The 16,103-nt window shown below is 68.0% G+C and overlaps 4 protein-coding genes and 1 long non-coding RNA gene across 5 annotated transcripts; 2 read left to right on the top strand and 3 right to left on the bottom strand.

Annotated features, from left to right (window-relative positions):
* Positions 1-48: 48 nt before the first annotated feature.
* KRI1 (KRI1 homolog) lies at positions 49-2,618 on the top strand (the record flags this gene model as incomplete). The annotated part of the gene is given in 17 exon segments (XM_058419167.1): positions 49-92; positions 95-120; positions 207-244; positions 246-397; positions 432-487; positions 489-512; positions 883-978; positions 1,050-1,220; positions 1,294-1,369; positions 1,499-1,527; positions 1,530-1,586; positions 1,793-1,936; positions 2,034-2,037; positions 2,169-2,228; positions 2,231-2,266; positions 2,269-2,297; positions 2,385-2,618. Coding segments are annotated over 17 exon segments (1,276 nt in total), but the record flags the coding sequence as incomplete, so codon positions are not given.
* A 948-nt stretch (positions 2,619-3,566) lies between these two features.
* On the bottom strand, positions 3,567-6,586 carry LOC120748306 (cysteine protease ATG4D-like). The gene is given in 12 exon segments (XM_058419168.1): positions 3,567-3,862; positions 3,934-4,052; positions 4,157-4,231; positions 4,306-4,387; positions 4,466-4,803; positions 4,902-4,937; positions 4,940-4,965; positions 5,062-5,165; positions 5,168-5,422; positions 5,424-5,617; positions 5,711-5,884; positions 6,108-6,586. Coding segments are annotated over 12 exon segments (1,818 nt in total). The 5' UTR covers positions 6,367-6,586; the 3' UTR covers positions 3,567-3,706.
* Positions 6,587-6,731: 145 nt separating this feature from the next.
* Positions 6,732-13,561, top strand: KEAP1 (kelch like ECH associated protein 1). Its single transcript, XM_058419166.1, is given in 9 exon segments — positions 6,732-6,765; positions 8,142-8,558; positions 8,561-8,620; positions 8,623-8,744; positions 9,878-10,316; positions 10,319-10,547; positions 11,447-11,652; positions 12,218-12,394; positions 13,214-13,561. Coding segments are annotated over 9 exon segments (1,872 nt in total). The 3' UTR covers positions 13,402-13,561.
* A 74-nt stretch (positions 13,562-13,635) lies between these two features.
* LOC131378479 (uncharacterized) lies at positions 13,636-14,853 on the bottom strand. Its single transcript, XR_009207528.1, has 3 exons — positions 14,736-14,853; positions 14,578-14,654; positions 13,636-13,817 (listed from the first exon to the last, which is right to left on the bottom strand). It is a non-coding gene; the product is annotated as an uncharacterized LOC131378479 (long non-coding RNA).
* Positions 14,854-15,987, bottom strand: LOC120748305 (uncharacterized). The gene is made up of 4 exons (XM_058419165.1): positions 15,919-15,987; positions 15,520-15,766; positions 14,954-15,082; positions 14,854-14,885 (listed from the first exon to the last, which is right to left on the bottom strand). The coding sequence occupies exons 1-4, from the start codon at positions 15,985-15,987 to the stop codon at positions 14,854-14,856; spliced, it is 477 nt and encodes a 158-aa protein (XP_058275148.1).
* Positions 15,988-16,103: the final 116 nt, after the last annotated feature.

Genomic DNA, 16,103 nt, shown 5'->3' with positions numbered 1-16,103 from the left:
GGGTCCCGGGGATGTTCTGGGGTCGCTCACTGCCCCCGTTCCCCTCAGGAGCGAGGAGCAGCAGTACCTGCGCTGGCTGCGGGGCCAGGCCGAGCCCCCCCGGAGCCGCTGCAGGACCTGGTGAGGGGCTGGGGGGCTCTGGGGGGCTCTGGGGGGTCCCGGGGGGCGACCCCTGGCTCTGAGCCCCCCCACCCGCGCCCCCCCAGGAGCCGCTGCAGAAGTTCTGGTCGAACGGGGTGGAGCTGGGCGGGCGAGCGATTCCTGCGGGATTATCTCCTGGGCAACGGCTTCCAGGGAGAGCAGGAGGAGGAGGAGGGGGACGAAGGGTGAGCGGGACCCCCAGACCCCCCGGGACCCCCCCAGAGCACCCCCTGACCCCCCCCGACCCCCCCAGAGCGTCGCTGCCCTCCCTGGAGGACTCCTCGGACGAGGGGGGGAGCAGTTCCTGGAGCGGCAGCAGGAATTCGAGCGCCGGCACAACTTCCGCTTTCGAGGAGCCGGGGGCGGCTCAGGTGGGGAAATGGGGATGGGGGCAAAAACTTGGGGGGGCCAGGGACAAGGATTAGGGGTCAGGGGGCAAAAACTTGGAAGATTTTGTGGCAGGGAGAGGATTCCTGGGGAGGAATTCGGGGGCGCAGAGAGGTTGGGGTGGAGTCAGGGAGCCCCTGATCCATTTCCCCCCCCCCAATCCTGACATTCCCACGCTGTGCTCCCGGTTTGGGGGGGCTGATTTTGGGCGAAGCTCTGGGGGTCCCTGGGGCTGATTTTGGGGGGCAGCTCTGGGGGTCCCTGGGGGGCTGATTTTGGGGCAGCTCTGGGGGTCCCTGGGGCTGATTTTGGGGCAGCTCTGGGGGTCCCTGACCCCTTTCACCCCCACCCCAGATCCAGACCTTCCCACGCCACATCCCCACCTCGGTGCGGCGCCGCGACGAGCGGCGCAAGGAGAAGCGGGAGCAGATCCGGGAGAGGAAGAAGAAGGTGAGGAAGATCCGGGGGCGGCTTTGGGGGGTCCTGGACTTGCCCCCCTCACCCCTTCTCCCCCCGCCCAGGACCGGGAGCGGCGCCGGGAGGAGCTGAAGCAGCTGAAGAACCTGAAGCGGCAGGAGCTGGCCGCCAGCATCGCCCGCATCCGCGACGCCTCCGGCTGCGACGCCTCCGGCCTCACGAGCTCCCTGCTGCAGGAGGATTTCGATCCCGCCCGCCACGATCGGCTCATGGCCGTGGGTGCCCTGCCCCGACCCCCCCGGGCCCCCTCAGCCCCCCCAACCCCCACTGACCCCCTTTCTCCCCCAGGAATGGTTCGGGGAGGAATTCTACGGCCAGGGGGAGGAGGAGAAGCCGCAGTTCGAGGAAGAGGAGGGGCTGGAGGGTGAGCGGGGGTCCTGGGGGGGCGCAGTGCGTCCGTGTGTCCCCCCGTGTCACTGTGACCCCCCCGTGTCACCGTGACCCCCCCGTGACCGGTTTGTCACCCCGTTCACCGGTGTCCCCATCCCTGCAGATGACTGGAACTGGGACGCTTGGACGGGGCGGGGGAAGAGGGGGGGGAGCCCCCGAGGGAGCCGCACTGCGAGGACCCCGACTTCGTGGTGAGGAGGAGGAGGAGGAGGAAGAAGAGACCCCTCCCCTGAAATGAGACCCCCCCCCTAAAGCCGTGACCCCCCCCCCAAGCTGAGGGCTGGGCAGAGCTCAGTGCAGGGATGGGGGTCCCAGATCTGGGATGGGGGTCCTGGATGGGGGTCCCGGGTCCCGGATCCGGGGGTGCAGCCCCTCCCCGCTGACCCCCTCCCCACAGATGGACGCCGATTACGTCCCCGAGCCCCCCCCGGACCCCGCAGCCCCCCCGGGCCGGGCCCCCCCCGAGGTTTCCTTCGGGAAGCGGCGCCGCCGGACGCGATTCAGGGAGGCCCTGGAGCGGGAGAAGCCCCCGTTCGACCCGGTGAGCCACGGCCCCCCCCAAAATCCTGATCCACCCCCAAAATCCTGATCCACCCCCAAAATCCTGATCCACCCCCAAAATCCTGATCCACCCCCAGTCCCGTGATCCCCAAACCCCTGTGTCCCTCCAAACCCCTCCTGGGACCCCCCAAACCCCTCCTGGGACCCCCCAAACCCCTCCTGGGACCCCCAAACCCCCCCCCGTTCTCCCCCAAAACCCCCGTTCCCCGCAGCCTCCGGCCCCTTCGAGCGCTACCTGGACGAGTTCTACGGCCTCGACTTCGAGGACATGATTGGGACCTCCCCTGCCGCTTCAAGTACCGCCAGGTCCTGCCTGTGACTTCGGCCTCACCACCGACGAGGTAAAAAAAAAACCCCCCGGGACCCCCCTGCGGGCGCCGGGACCCCCCCCCCGAAGCCCCCTCCCCACCTCTCTGCCCCCGCCCCAGATCCTGGCGGCCGACGACAAGGAGCTGAACCGCTGGTGCTCCCTGCGCAAGACCTGCATTGTACCGGTGAGGGGGGGGCTCCGGGGGGGCTCCGGGGGGGTCCCGGCCGCCCCCCGAGGCCGGGAGGGGCTCACGGACCCCCCCCCAAACAGCTCGGAGCAGGAGGAGCGGCAGGACCAGGCCAACTACAGCCGGCGGGCGCGCAGAACCTCAGCAGGAAGCACCAGATCCTGAGATCGCTCCTGGCCGAGTATGGGGGCGCTGGGAAGGGGCTTGGGGGCGTTCGAAGCCCCCCCCGACCCCCCATCACCATCGTCGCTGCCCCCCGCAGCCCCAGGAGCCCCAGGCGGCGCCGGCGAAGCCGAAATTGGGGAAAAAGCGCCGGGAGAAGAGGAAGCGTCTGCAGGAGGAGGAGGAGGAGGAGGAAAAGGGGAGGAGGGAAAAGGGAGGCTCCCCCGCCGCCCCCCAAAATCCCGGGGGTCCCCGGCGCCGGGGGGGGCCCCCCCTGGGCGCTGCCGTGCGCTTGGGGGGCCGGGAGTTCAGCGGGAAGAGGCTGGAAGCCTTCGGCCTCAACCCGCGCCGGCTCCGCTTCCGGCAGCTCCGGAGGCAGCGGGCAAAGGAGGAGGAGAGCGGGAAACGCCGAGGAGACCCCGGAGAAACCCCGGAAAAACCCCGGGAACAGCGGGGAAAAACCCCGGGAGCAGCGGGAAAAACCCCGGGAACAGCGGGGAAGAAAAAACCTCGGGAACACCAGGAAAAAACTCGGGAACACCGGGAAAAAACCCCGGGAGCAGCGGGAAAAACCTCGGGAGCAGCGGGAAGAACCCCGGGAGGGGGGAACAGGGGGAAAAACCTCGGGAACAGCGGGAAAAACCCTGGGAACACCGGGAAGAACCCCGGAGCAGCGGGACAACAGCAGCCGTCAACGGGAAGAAAAAGAAACAGAAACGCAGGAAAAACGCCCCAAAACCCCAGAAAAGCACCTGAACCCCCGGGGAAAGCCCTGAACCGCTGGGAGAAGCTCCAGAAATTCTGGGGAAAAACTCCGGAGGACCCCGGGGGAGCGGCGGGAGGCTGAGCTGGATTCAAGTTCTCTTTATTGGGGGGGTCCTGAGTGGAGCAATAAATAAATAACGCCCCCCACCCTGAGCAGCCTGTGACAGTGACCGGGGGTCCGGAATTGGGGAGGGGTCCCGAATTGGGGAGGGGGGCAGTAGTGACCCAAAACAGCCCCGAATTGAGGGGGGGGAGGCGCCCGCGGCCCCCCCCAGCCGCGGCTGCGCCTCCCGGGGCTGCTCCAGTGTTCGGGGGTTTCGGGGGGCTCACAGCAGCACGAACTCCTCCGAGTTGGGGTTTTTGGGGCGCCTCCCCCGGCGGGGGGCGGGAGGGGGCCCGGGGGGGGCGTCCAGGGCCTGGGCGCGACCCTCGGCCAGCGTGAAGATGGGATAACGCTCCGGAGCCGAGGGGGCGGCCAGCACCTGGAAAAGGGGGGGGTCAGCCCCGGGAAAAGGGGGGGACGGGACCCCCCGACCCCCCCCCGGGGCCTCACCCGGGCCAGGTCCCCCCAGAGCCGCTCCAGCTCCGTCCCGCGGGCGTAGAAGCCGAAGGTGCAGCTGGGATCCATCTTCCCGAAGGACATTTTCCGCGGAAAGCAGCAGTGGAAGGACTTTTGGGGGGGGGGGGGGGCAGGAAAAGTTGGGGTGGGTGGGGGTCACGACCCCCTGAGACCCCCGACCCCTGCCCCAGGGGCTCTTTTGGGGCACGCCCACCTGCAGAGGGAAAATTCTCCCGGGCCGTGTCCACGCAGGGCTGGCAGAGGTGCGGGTCCAGGTAGAGCAGGGAATCACCTGGGGGGGGCACGGAGGGGTTGGGGACCCCCGGGATCCCCCTGAGACCCCCCCGGGACCCCCGGGATCCGTACCTTGGAAGCCGAGGAAGTAGAGTAGCGAGTGCCGCGGTTTTCCGCCGATGATGCCGAGACAGGAGCGGAGCTGCAGCAGCTCCTGGGGGACACGCGGTGGCACCGGGACCGGGAAGGGCACCGGGAACGGGAACGGCACCGGGATCGCCCCCAGACCCACCTTGACACACTCCACGTACACGGGGTTCAGGCTCTCGCCCCCCAAACGCGCCGGCACCAGCAGGACGAGCCCGCGGCGCTGTCCCGGCTCCGGCGCTCCCGGTGTTCCCGGTGCTCCCGGTCCCGTTGTTCCCGCTGTTCCCGGTCCCGGTGTTCCCGATGTTTCCGGTGTTCCCGCTGTTCCCGGTGCTCCCGGTCCCGGTGCTCCCGGTCCCGCTGTTCCCGCTGTTCCCGGTGTTCCCGGTGCTCCCGTTGTTCCCGTTGTTCCCGTTGTTCCCGATGCCGCTGTCCCCCTCTCAGGGTCGCCCCGCACCAACCTGGCCACGTCCCCTTTGTAAACTACAGAAAAGGGGAGGGGGCCGCTCATTCCCGGCCCCCCCCCGCCCCTTCCCCTCCCACCGGGACCCCCCCAATTCGGGGAGGGGTCTCCCCCGTACCGGTGCAATCCTGGGCCACGTAGACGGCGAGCCGGGGGTCTCGGTGCAGGATTCCACGGCCCCCCTGAGCGCGACGGGAAACGGTGGGTCGGGGGGGGGGTCCCGGCGTCCCCCCCGCAGCCCCTCGGGGGTCTCCCCGAGCCCCCCGGCCCCGCTCAACCGCAGGAGGTGGGCGGCGATGGCCGGGCCGAACCAGTCCCCGGCGCTCTTGCCGAACTCCCGGCCCAGCTCCACGAGCCGGTGGATCCCGAACGGGGCGCGGGGGGGTGATCGGAGAACCAGGACACGATGGCCCGGTGCCGCTGCTCCGCGTCCCGGGGGGCTCGGGGGGCGCCCGGGAGGGGCCGCGCCCGTCCCGGGGGATCCCGGAGCTGTCCCGAGGGGTCCCGGAGCTGTCCCGAGGGGTCCCGGAGCTGTCCCGGGGGGTCCCGGAGCTGTCCCGGGGGATCCCGGAGCTGTCCCGGGGGGGTCCCGTGCCCGTCCCGAGGGGTCCCGTGTCTCCCCGGAGGACTCCGTGTCCATCCTGGGGGGTCCCTGTCCATTCGCGGGGGATCGCGCCCATCCCGGGGGGTCCTGGACCCGTCCTGGGGGGTCCCTCGCTCCATCCCGGGGGTCCCTCGCTCCATCCCGGGGGTCCCGTGCCCGTCCCGGGGGGTCGCGGCTCCTGCGGGGCGCCCCCGGCTCCAGTTCCCGCAGCGCCTCCGGCCACAGCCAGTCTGGAAATGAGGCGGGGGGCGTTGAGGAGCTCCCCCCGGTTCCGGGGGTCTCTCCTGGGGTGCAGGGGTCTCCCCAGGCCGGGGGTCCCTTACCGCGGCCCAGCAGGTGCAGCAGCAGCCCCTGGCCCAGCAGCATCTGCGCGCTGCGCAGGGTGCAGCCCCAGCCGCAGTCGGTGCTGCGCCCGGCCCCGGGCAGCGCGGGGAACCCGCTCCGGTACGTGAACCACAGCCGGGAGCAGAAATCCCGCCGGAACCGCGCCAGCTCCTCTGGGGGGACAGACAGAGGGGTGGGAGACCCCCGAGACCACCGCCAGAGCCCCCAAATCCCCCCCAGACCCCCCCAAATCCCCTCTGGGCTGCCGCGGATCCGCTGCGCCCCGGAGCAGAAATCCCGCCCGGTGCTCGGCGGGGGATCAAAACCGGAGCGGGATCCCCCCGGAACCCCCCGAGCCCCCCCCGAGCCCCCCCCGAGCCCCCCGGCCCCGCTCACCCCCGCGCCCCGGTGCGTAGACCCTCCCCAGCAGGTACAGGGGGTCCGGGGGCTGAAGTGGGGCCGCGGCCGCAGCGTCCAACCTGGGGGGGGAAACGGGGCTGAGAGGGGACCCCGGGAGCCCCGGATCCCGGGAGCACCGAACCCCGGGAACCCGAACCCCGGGAACCCCGAACCCCGGGAACTCCGAGGCCAGTACCCCTTTCCCGGTGTCCCATTCCCGTATCCCGGCGTCCCATTCCCGTTCCCGGTATCCCATTCCCGGTGTTCCCGTTCTCGTTCCCGGTATCCCGATCCCGTTCCCGGTTATCCCGATCCCGGTCCCATTCCCGGTCCCGTTCCCACCGTATTTGACGCTGTTCCAGGCCGCCAGGACCCGGCCCCGCACGCGCTGCCCGCCCCGCTCGGCCCCGGGGGGGGGTCCCGGTGCCGGTGCCGGTGCCGGTGTCAGTCGCGGTCCCGGTGTCGGTCCCGTTCCCGCTCCCGTTCCCGGTGTCAGTCGCGGTCCCGGTGTCGGTCCCGCTCCCGTTCCCGGTCCCGTTCCCCGTGCCGGGGTCAGTCCCGGTCCCGGTCCCGGTGCCGGTCCCGTTCCCGGGGGGGTCCCGGTCCCTCCCCCCCCCGCTCATGGCGGCGGCGGTGCGCGGGGGGCGGAGCCCCGGTGGGGGCGGGGCCGGGAGCGGGGAATGGGCGGGGTTATGCAAATGAACACGGAGCGGGCGGGGCCTGGGGCGGGGCCCCGGGGACGCTTCGGGGTCACTCTGGGGTCACCCGGTGCCGCCGGAGCTCCCGGGGCCGTTTCGGGGTCACGGGGGGTCACGGGGGGTCACGGGGGGGTCTCGGGGGGGTCTCGGGACCGTTCCGGTGCCGCCGCCGCCCCCGGGGGACTCTTATTGCGGCGAGGGCGTGCCGGTGACGTCACAGGGCGTGTCGGTGACGTCACGGGGCGCGTCCCGGGCTCTTATCGCGGCGGGGGCTCCGCGCGCTGCTTAGTCACGGCCCCCCCCCGCCCCCCCCGCCCCGGGGCCGCGGCGTGAACCGGTGAGACCCCAAAATATCCCCGGGACCCCCCCAAAATCCCCCCCCGGGACCCCCAGAACAGCGCCCCGAACCCCCCCGGTACCCGCGGGACACCCCGGCATCGGTGAGACCCCCGAAACACCCCCAAAACACAGCCCGGGACCCCCCCCAAAAAAATACCCCCCCGGGACAGCTGCGGCGGCGGGGCCGCTGCGAGGGCCGTGAGACCCCCCAAAAGAACCCAAAAACAGCCCCAAAATAGCCCCAAAGTCACCCCAAAATGCCGCTCGGGATCCCCCAAACACGCCCCGGACACCCCGATCTCGGCCTGGGCTGTGAGAGCCCCAAAATGCCCCCAAATGTCCCCAAAATAAACCCCCGACCCCCCTGGGACAGCGGCGCGGATGGAGGAGATCTCGGGGATCCCCCCGGGACCCCCGGACCCCTCCCCAAGAGGGTCCCTGTGATGGGGGGGGGCTGTGTCCCATCCCCGCCCTCCGTGCCTCAGTTTCCCCTGTGCTAACCCCATTTTTCTCCCCATAACCCCCCAATTCCCATTCCAGGGAGGTCCTGACCCCATCCCCGCGCTCCGTGCCTCAGTTTCCCCCGTTCTAACCCCGTTTTTCTCTCCCCACAGCCTCTCCACTGCCCCATAACCCCCCCAATCCCATTCCAGGGAGTTCCTTTCTCTCTCCGTGCCTCATTTTCCCTGTTTCTAACCCCTTTTTTCTCCCCAACAGCCCCCCCCAATCCCATTCAATGGACATCCTGACCTCATCCCTGCCCTCCGTGCCTCAGTTTCTCCTGTGCTAACCCCATTTTTCTCCCCATAACCCCCCAATCCCATTCAATGGACATCCTGACCCCATCCCCGCGCTCCGTGCCTCAGTTTCCCCCGTTCTAACCCCATTTTTCCCCCATAACCCCCCAAATCCCATTCCAGGGACATCCTGACCCCATCCCCGCGCTCCGTGCCTCAGTTTCCCCCGTTCTAACCCCGTTTTCCTCTCCCCACAGCCTCTCCCCCGCCATGTCCCGCCCGTCCCCCGCCGCCCCCGGAGCTGCCGGCCGAGGTGACGCCGTCGCCGGGCTCCTCCTCGTCCGTCCCTCGGCGCTACACCCTGGCCGAGCACCCCGGGGCGGCGCTGGCCGCCATGAACGAGCTGCGCCTGCAGGGCCACCTGTGCGACGTGACGCTGCGGGTGCGGCGCGACGGGCGCGACGCGGCGCCGGCCGAGCTGCGGGCGCACCGCGTGGTGCTGGCGGCCGCCAGCCCCGTGTTCCGCGCCATGTTCACGGCCGGGCTGCGCGAGCGGGGCCAGGCCGAGGTGCCCATCGAGGGCGTGCACCCGCGGGCCATGGAGCGCCTGGTGGAGTTCGCCTACACGGCGGCCGTGGCGGTGGGCGAGCGCTGCGTGCTGCCGCTGCTGCACGGGCCCTCATGTACCAGGTGGACGCCGTGGTCGGGGCGTGCTGCGCCTTCCTGGGCGGGCAGCTGCACCCAGCAACGCCATCGGCATCGCCGCGCTGGCCGAGCGCCTGGGCTGCCCGGAGCTGCAGCAGAAGGCGCGGGAGTACATCTACATGAACTTCGCCGAGGTGAGGAGGGGGTTTGGGGGGGTTTGGGGGAGATTTGGGGGGTCTCTGGGTATTGGGTCACACCATGGAGGAACCCCAGGGAGCACCCGGGCTGCCCGGAGCTGCAGCAGAAGGCACGGGAGTACATCTACATGAACTTCGCTGAGGTGAGGAGGAGTTTTGGGGGGCTTTTGGGGGGGTTTTGTGCTGTTTTGGGGGGTCTGGGGGTCTCTGGGTATGGGGGTCACACCATGGGGGAACCGCAGTGAGCGCCTGGGCTGCCCGGAGCTGTGAGCAGGAAGAGTTCCTGTCCCTGTCATGCTCTCAGGATGTCACTTTGGGGCTGGTTTCGAGCTGATTCTCAGCAGTTTTGAGCTGGTTTTCTGCCCTTTTGAGATTTTTTTTCCCCCATTTCCCTGCAGCTCTCCAAGGAGGAGGATTTCCTCTCTCTGTCCCACTGTCAGATGTCACTTTGGGGCTGATTTCGAGCTGATTCTCAGCAGTTTTGAGCTGGTTTTCTGCCCTTTTGAGATTTTTTTCCCCCATTTCCCCGCAGGTCTCCAAGGAGGAGGAGTTCCTCTCTCTGTCCCACTGTCAGATGTCACTTTGGGGCTGATTTCGAGCTGATTCTCAGCAGTTTTGAGCTGATTTTCAGCACTTTTGTGATTTTTTCTCCCCTTTCCCCGCAGCTCTCCAAGCAGGAGGAGTTCCTCTCTCTGTCCCACTGTCAGATGTCGCTTTGGGGCTGGTTTTTGAGCTGATTTTTGTCAGTTTTGTGATTTTTTTTTCCCCCCTTTCCCCGCAGGTCTCCAAGCAGGAGGAGTTCCTGTCCCTGTCCCACTGTCGGGACGTCACTTTGAGGATGGTTTCGAGCTGATTTTCAGCACTTTTGAGATTTTTTTCCCCCATTTCCCTGCAGCTCTCCAAGGAGGAGGAGTTCCTCTCTCTGTCCCACTGTCAGATGTCACTTTGGGGCTGATTTCGAGCTGATTCTCAGCAGTTTCGAGCTGATTTTCAGCAGTTTTGTGATTTTTTTTTCCCCCCTTTCCCCGCAGGTCTCCAAGCAGGAGGAGTTCCTCTCTCTGTCCCACTGTCAGATATCACTTTGGGGCTGATTTCGAGCTGATTTTCATCACTTTTATCATTTTTTCCCCCCTTTCCCCGCAGGTCTCCAGCAGGAGGAGTTCCTCTCGCTCTCCCACTGCCAGCTGGCCGCCCTGGTGAGCCGCGACGAGCTGAACGTGCGCTGCGAGTCCGAGGTGTTCCAGGCCTGCGTCTCCTGGGTGCAGCAGGACCGGGAGGCGCGGGCGCCCTTCCTGCCGGCGCTGCTGCGCGCCGTGCGCTGCCACGCGCTCACCCCGCGCTTCCTGCGCGCGCAGCTGCGCCGCCGCCGCGACCTGGGCCGCGACGCCCTGCGCTACCTGGCCAGGGTCTTCCGCGACCTGGCGCTGCACCGGCCGCAGCGGGACCCCCCCGGCAGGACCCCCAAGGTGCGGCAGCTGATCTACGCGGCCGGGGGCTACCTGCGGCGCTCGCTGGGCACGCTGGAGGCCTTCGACCCCGCCGAGGGCTCCTGGGTGCGGCTGGCGGCGCTGGAGACGCCGCGCTCGGGGCTGGGGGCTGCGCCGTCGGGGGGCTGTTCTACGCCGTGGGCGGCAGGAACAACTCGCCCGAGGGCAACGCCGACTCGGCGGCCGTGGACTGCTACGACCCCGTCAGCGGGCGGTGGTCGCCCCGCGCCCCCATGAGCGTCCCCCGGAACCGCATCGGCGTCGGCGTCATCGACGGGCTCATCTACGCCGTGGGGGGGTCCCACGGGTGCACGCACCACTGCTCGGTGGAGAGGTGGGTGGGGGGAGAAGAAAAAAGGGGCTGGGGGGGGTTAAAATGGGGCTGGGGGAGAAGAAAAGGGGTTGGAGGGGGTAAAATGGGGCTGGGGGAAAAGAAAAAGGGGTTGGACAAGGGGGTAAAATGGGGCTGGGGGTGTGAGTGGGGCTGGAGGTGTGAATGGGGCTGGAGAGGTAAAAAGAGCCTTGGGGGAAAAATGAGGCTGGGGGAGAAGAAAAAGGGGCTGGAGGGGGTAAAATGGGGCTGGGGGTGTGAATGGGTCTTGGGTAGAGCCACGTGAAGGATCCAAAGGATCCCCCCCTTTGTGGGGTCCCTGGGGGTCTGTGAGAGGGGTTTTTTACCCATGTGGGTGTCCCTGGGTGTCTCCCAGAGAGGTTTTTCACCCCATTCTGGGCTCTCTCAGATCAGTTTTCACCCCACCCTGCGCTCTCTCTGAGCGGTTTTCACCCCATTCTGGATCTCTCAGATCAGTTTTCACCCCATTTTGGGTCTCTCAATCAGTTTTCACCCCATTTGGGCTCTCTCAGATCAGTTTTCACCCCATTTTGGGTCTCTCAGATCAGTTTTTTACCCATTTTGGGTCTCTCAGATCAGTTTTTCACCCCATCTGCGCTCTCTCTGAGCGGTTTTCACCCCATTTTGGGTCTCTCAGATCAGTTTTCACCCCATTTGGGGTCTCTCAGATCAGTTTTCACCCCATTTGGGGTCTCTCAGATCAGTTTTTCACCCCATTCTGGGTCTCTCAGATCAGTTTTCACCCCATTCTGGGCTCTCTCAGATCAGTTTTTCACCCATTTGGGCTCTCTCAGATCAGTTTTTTCACCCCACCTGCGCTCTCTCTGAGCCGTTCCCCCCCGGCGGCTCCCCGGGGCCGTGACGCCGCTGCCGCCGCGCAGGTACGAGCCCGAGCGGGACGAGTGGCTGCAGGTGGCGCCCATGGGGACGCGGCGCATCGGCGTCGGCGTGGCCGTGCTCCACCGGCTGCTCTACGCCGTGGGCGGCTTCGACGGCAGCGCCCGGCTGCGCTCGGCCGAGCGCTACCACCCCGAGAGGGACAGCTGGCAGCCCATCGCGCCCATGGGCTCCGTGCGCAGCGGCGCCGGTGCGCGGGGTCGGGGGCCACAGGGGTCTGGGGGGGCCACAGGGGTCTGGGGGGCCCACAGGGGTCTGGGGCTCCTGGGGGGAGGCTCTGAGGGGTTTGGGGGGGTTCCAGTGGGGTCTGGGGGGGCCCACAGGGGTCTGGGGTGTTCTGGATGGGGGCTCTGGGGGGCCACAGGGGTCTGGAGGGGTCACAGGGGTCTGGGGGCTCCTGGGGGGGGGCTCTGAGGGATTTATGGGGAGCCCAGAGGGTTTTTGGGGTGCCCAGTGGGGTTTGGGGGGGTCCTAGTGGGGTTTCATTGGGGTTTGGGGGATTTAGGGGTCTTGGATGGGGGCCCAGTGGGTTTGGGGGGGCTCCAGAGGGGTCTGGGGGGTTCCAATGGGGGTCCCAGTGGGGTTTGTGGGGGTCTCAGAGGTGTTTGGAGGGATCTGGGGATCCCAGATGGGGGCTCCGAGGGGTTTTGGGGGGTCTCATCCCGTTTTTGGGGGTCCCCCGGGGGTCCGTGCCCCGTGGGTGGGTTTCCCGGGGGTTCCGGGGGTCGCTGATGCCGTTTTCGGGGGTCCCGCAGGGGTGTGCGCCCTCGGGAACTGCCTGTACGCCGTGGGGGGCTACGACGGCGCGCAGCAGCTGCGCAGCGCCGAGCGCTTCCGGGCCGACACCGAGACCTGGAGCTTCGTGGCGCCCATGGGACACCGCCGGAGCGCGCTGGGCGTCACCGCCTTCCGCGGCAGGATCTACGTCCTGGGTGCGGCCTCGGGGGGCTCCGGGGGTCTGCCTGGGCACCCCGAGAAGGGCTCTGGGGTCTGTCCAGGGTTTTGGGGTCTCTCTGGGGTCCTGGGAGGATTCTGGGGTCTGTCAGGAACGCCATGAAGGGGTTTGGGGTCTCTCCAGGGTTCTGGGGGGTCCCTGGGGGCTTTGGGGGGATTCCTGGGGTCGGTCTGGGGACCCCGAGAAGGGCTCTGGGGTCTGTCCAGGGTTCTGGGGTCTGTCCTGGGCTCCCTCTGGCTCCTGGGATGTTTCTGGATGTCCGAGGTCCCTCTGGGGGGCTCCGGGCTGACCCTGGGGGTCTGTGGTCACTCTGGGGGGCCCCGGGCTGACCCTGGGGGGTCTGTGGTCACTCTGGGGGTCTATGGTCACTCTGGGGGTCTGTGGTCACTCTGGGGGGCTCCGGGCTGACCCTGGGGGTCTGTGGTCACTCTGGGGGTCTGTGGTCACTCTGGGGGTCTGGGCTGACCCTGGGGGGTCTGTGGTCACTCTGGGGGTCTGTGGTCACTCTGGGGGGCTCCGGGCTAACCCTGGGGGTCTGTGGTCACTCTGGGGGTCTGTGGTCACTCTGGGGGGCTCCGGGCTAACCCTGGGGGGTCTGTGGTCACTCTGGGGGTCTGGGCTGACCCTGGAGGTCTATGGTCACTCTGGGGGTCTGTGGTCACTCTGGGGGCCCCGGGCTGACCCTGGGGGGTCTGTGGTCACTCTGGGGGGTCTGTGGTCACTCTGGGGGGCTCCGGGCTGACCCTGGGGGTCCAGGCTGACCCCTCTGACCCCGCTGCCCCTCTCTCCCGGGCAGGGGGCTACGACGGCCACTCCTTCCTGGAGTCGGTGGAGTGCTACGACCCCGGCGCCGACGCCTGGACCGAGGTGGCGCCGATGCCGTCGGGGCGCAGCGGCCTGGGGGTGGCCGTGGCCGTGGAGCCCCGCCGCCCCGAGCCCCCCCCCGAGGAGCATGAGGAGCCCCCCCCGGGCCGGCCCCGCTGACCCCGGCGCCGCCGGCGGGGCTGGGGGGGGCTCCCCAACTCCGCCTTCATCCCAAATTTAAACAAACCCCCCCAAATCCATCCCCCCGCCGGCGGCGGAGCGAGGGGTGCAGGGGAGGGGAGGGGGCGTCACCGAGACCCCAGACCCCCCAACCCCCTTCCCCACCCTAAAATAAAACCTCGACGGGAATTTCCTGGAGCCCCCAGCCCAAATGCGGCGCGGGGGGGGGGTGGGTTTCGGGGACGGCCGCGCTGGGTGCGGGAACGGAGTGGGTTAATTCGGGGAGGGGTCCGGGGGGGCTCTGCGGGGCCCCCACTGGGCGGGCACCAGCCCCCAGAGGTAGTCGCAGACGAAGGTGCCCGAGTGGCGCGACGCCTCCAGGTCCAGGGGCACGGCGATGTCGGGGCCGTGGTGAACTGGGGGCGAAGGGAGCGGGGTCACGGCGCGGGGGGCTTGGGGAGGGGTCCGGGGGGCTTTGGGGAGGGTTTGGGAGGGGTCCGGGGGGCTTGGGGGCTTTTGGGGAGGGGCTGGGGGGGCTTGGGGGGTGCCTTGGGAGGGGCTGGGGGGTTTTGGTGGGTTTGGGGAGGGGTCGGGGGGGTGTTTAGGGAGGGGCTGTGGGGTTTAGGGGGCTTTGGGGAGGGTTTTGGGGGCTTTGGGGAGGGGCTGGGGGTGCTTTGGGGGGGTTTTTGGGTTTGGGGAGGGTTTTGGGGTTTCTGAGATGTTTCGGGGTGGTTTTGAGGGTGTTTTTGGGGGTGTTTTTAGGGGTATTTTGGGCTGGGTTTTGGGTTGTTCTTTGGGTTCATTTGGTTTGTTTTTGGGCTGGTTTTTGGGGTGGTTTTGGGGCTGTTTTTTGGGGTGGTTTTGGGGCTGTTTTTGTTGTTTTTTGGGCTGTTTTTGTTGGTTTTTTTGGGTGGGTTTTGGGGCTGGTTTTGGGTGGTTTGGGGCTGTTTTTTTGGGGTGGTTTGGGGGTTTTTTTTGGTTGTTTTTTGGTTGTTTTGGGGCTGGTTTTTGGGTGCTTTTGGGGTTGTTTTGGGCTGTTTTTGGTTTGGTTTTTGGGGTTGTTTTGGGGCTGGTTTTGGGGGGTGTTTTTTGGGCTGTTTTTTTGGGGGTGGTGTTTTTGGGCCGTTTTTGGTTGTTTTTTGGGGTTGTTCTGGGGCCGCCCCGGGGCTGGCTCACCGCCGCGGATCCTCCCCGGCTCGGCGCCGTAGTCCCAGTCGATCCTGCTGATCTCGTAGTAGAGCTGCGCCACGTACCTGCGGCGGGGCGGGGCGGGGCTCTCACCTTGGCGCGGGGGCTCACCTGGGGGGGGATGGGGGGTCCCCGCGCCCACTCACACGTCGGGAGGAAGGCCCCGCTCCTCCTCCTCCTCCTCCTCCTCCTCCCGTGCTTCTCCAGCTGCCGCAGCTGCCGCCGCAGCTCCTCGGCGTCGCACCGCAGCGCCGTGGGATGGGGTCAAGGCAAACGTGGCGCCCCAAAAAAACCCCCTACCCCCAAAAAAAAAAATCCTCCCCCAAATCCCAGCAGCGCCAGGATATCGTGTCTGGTCCCTGGCGCCGCTCAGGGCCCCCTGCGCCCGCTGCAGCTCCGCGCTCCAGCTGCAGCCTGCGGCCCTGCAGGCGCTGCGCCTCTGCCTGCGCCCGCTGCAGGCGCCGCGACAGCCCCGCCTCGGCCTGCGACAGATCTGGGGGGCAGCGGGGATGGGGGCAATGAGGGTTTGGGGTTGTTCGGGGGTCAGGGGGGGGTGGTTTTTGGGGCGGTTTTGGGTGCGCAGTTTTGGATGTTTTGGGGGTGCAGTTGGGGTGTCAGGGGGCTGTTTCAGGGTGCAGCGGGGGGCAATTGGGGGGTCAGTGAGGGTGTTTTGGGGGTCAGTTTGGGTGTTTTGGGGTCAGTTTGGATGTTTCAGGGCTGTTTCGTTTTCGGGGTGCAGTTGGGGTGTTTTGGGGGTCAGTTGGGGTGTCTGGGGGGCTGTTTTGAGGTGCATTTTGGGCTCTTTCAGGGCTGTTTGGGGGTGCATTTTGGGCTGTTTCGGGGTGCACTTTGGGCTGTCCGGGGGCTGTTTTGGGGTGCATTTTGGGCTGCTTTGAGGCCGTTTCGGGGCACGCCGGGGGTCTCACCCACCCCGGGCCAAGCCCCGGGCCCTGCTCTGCGCCTCCAGCAGCCGCTGGTCCAGCCGCTGCCGGCACTCGAGGCCGCGGCGCAGCAGCTCCTCCGTGCAGCCCGAGCTCAGCTCCCGCAGCAGCTCCTGGCTCAGCTCCTCCACCTCCTCCACCGGGGGAAAACCCGCAGAGTCCTGGGGGATGACGGGGCAAAGAGCCGGGGTTTGGGGTTTGGGGTTTGGGTTTGGGGTCTGAGGGGGCGCAGAGGCCTGAGGGGTGCGGGTGACACGGGGAACCACGGGCCCGCGCCGGGATCGGGTTAACCCCCACCCGTCCTCCGTTTCTCCCCTCCCTCCCTGCCCGTTTCCGGGCTGGTTTTCCCCCCATTTTTTTTTTTTTCCCGTTTCCCCCATTTTTTTACCATTTTTTCCCTTTCTCCGGGCTCCGGCCCGCGCGCTGCGTTTGAACCGGGCGCGGCCGCTCCGCGCATGCGCAGCCCCCGCTCCTCCCCGCCCTCTCGCCGCGATGGTTCCGCCCGCCCGCGGCGCCCCCCGCGCCCCGCGATGGTTCCGCCCGCCGCCGGTGTCACCCCGCCCGCGGCCCCCC

This window comes from Hirundo rustica, unplaced genomic scaffold (assembly GCF_015227805.2).
Source record: "Hirundo rustica isolate bHirRus1 unplaced genomic scaffold, bHirRus1.pri.v3 unplaced_BUSCO_368798at7742, whole genome shotgun sequence".
In the NCBI taxonomy this organism is placed as follows: Eukaryota; Metazoa; Chordata; class Aves; order Passeriformes; family Hirundinidae; genus Hirundo; species Hirundo rustica.
This window is presented reverse-complemented; position numbering and strand designations above follow the sequence as displayed.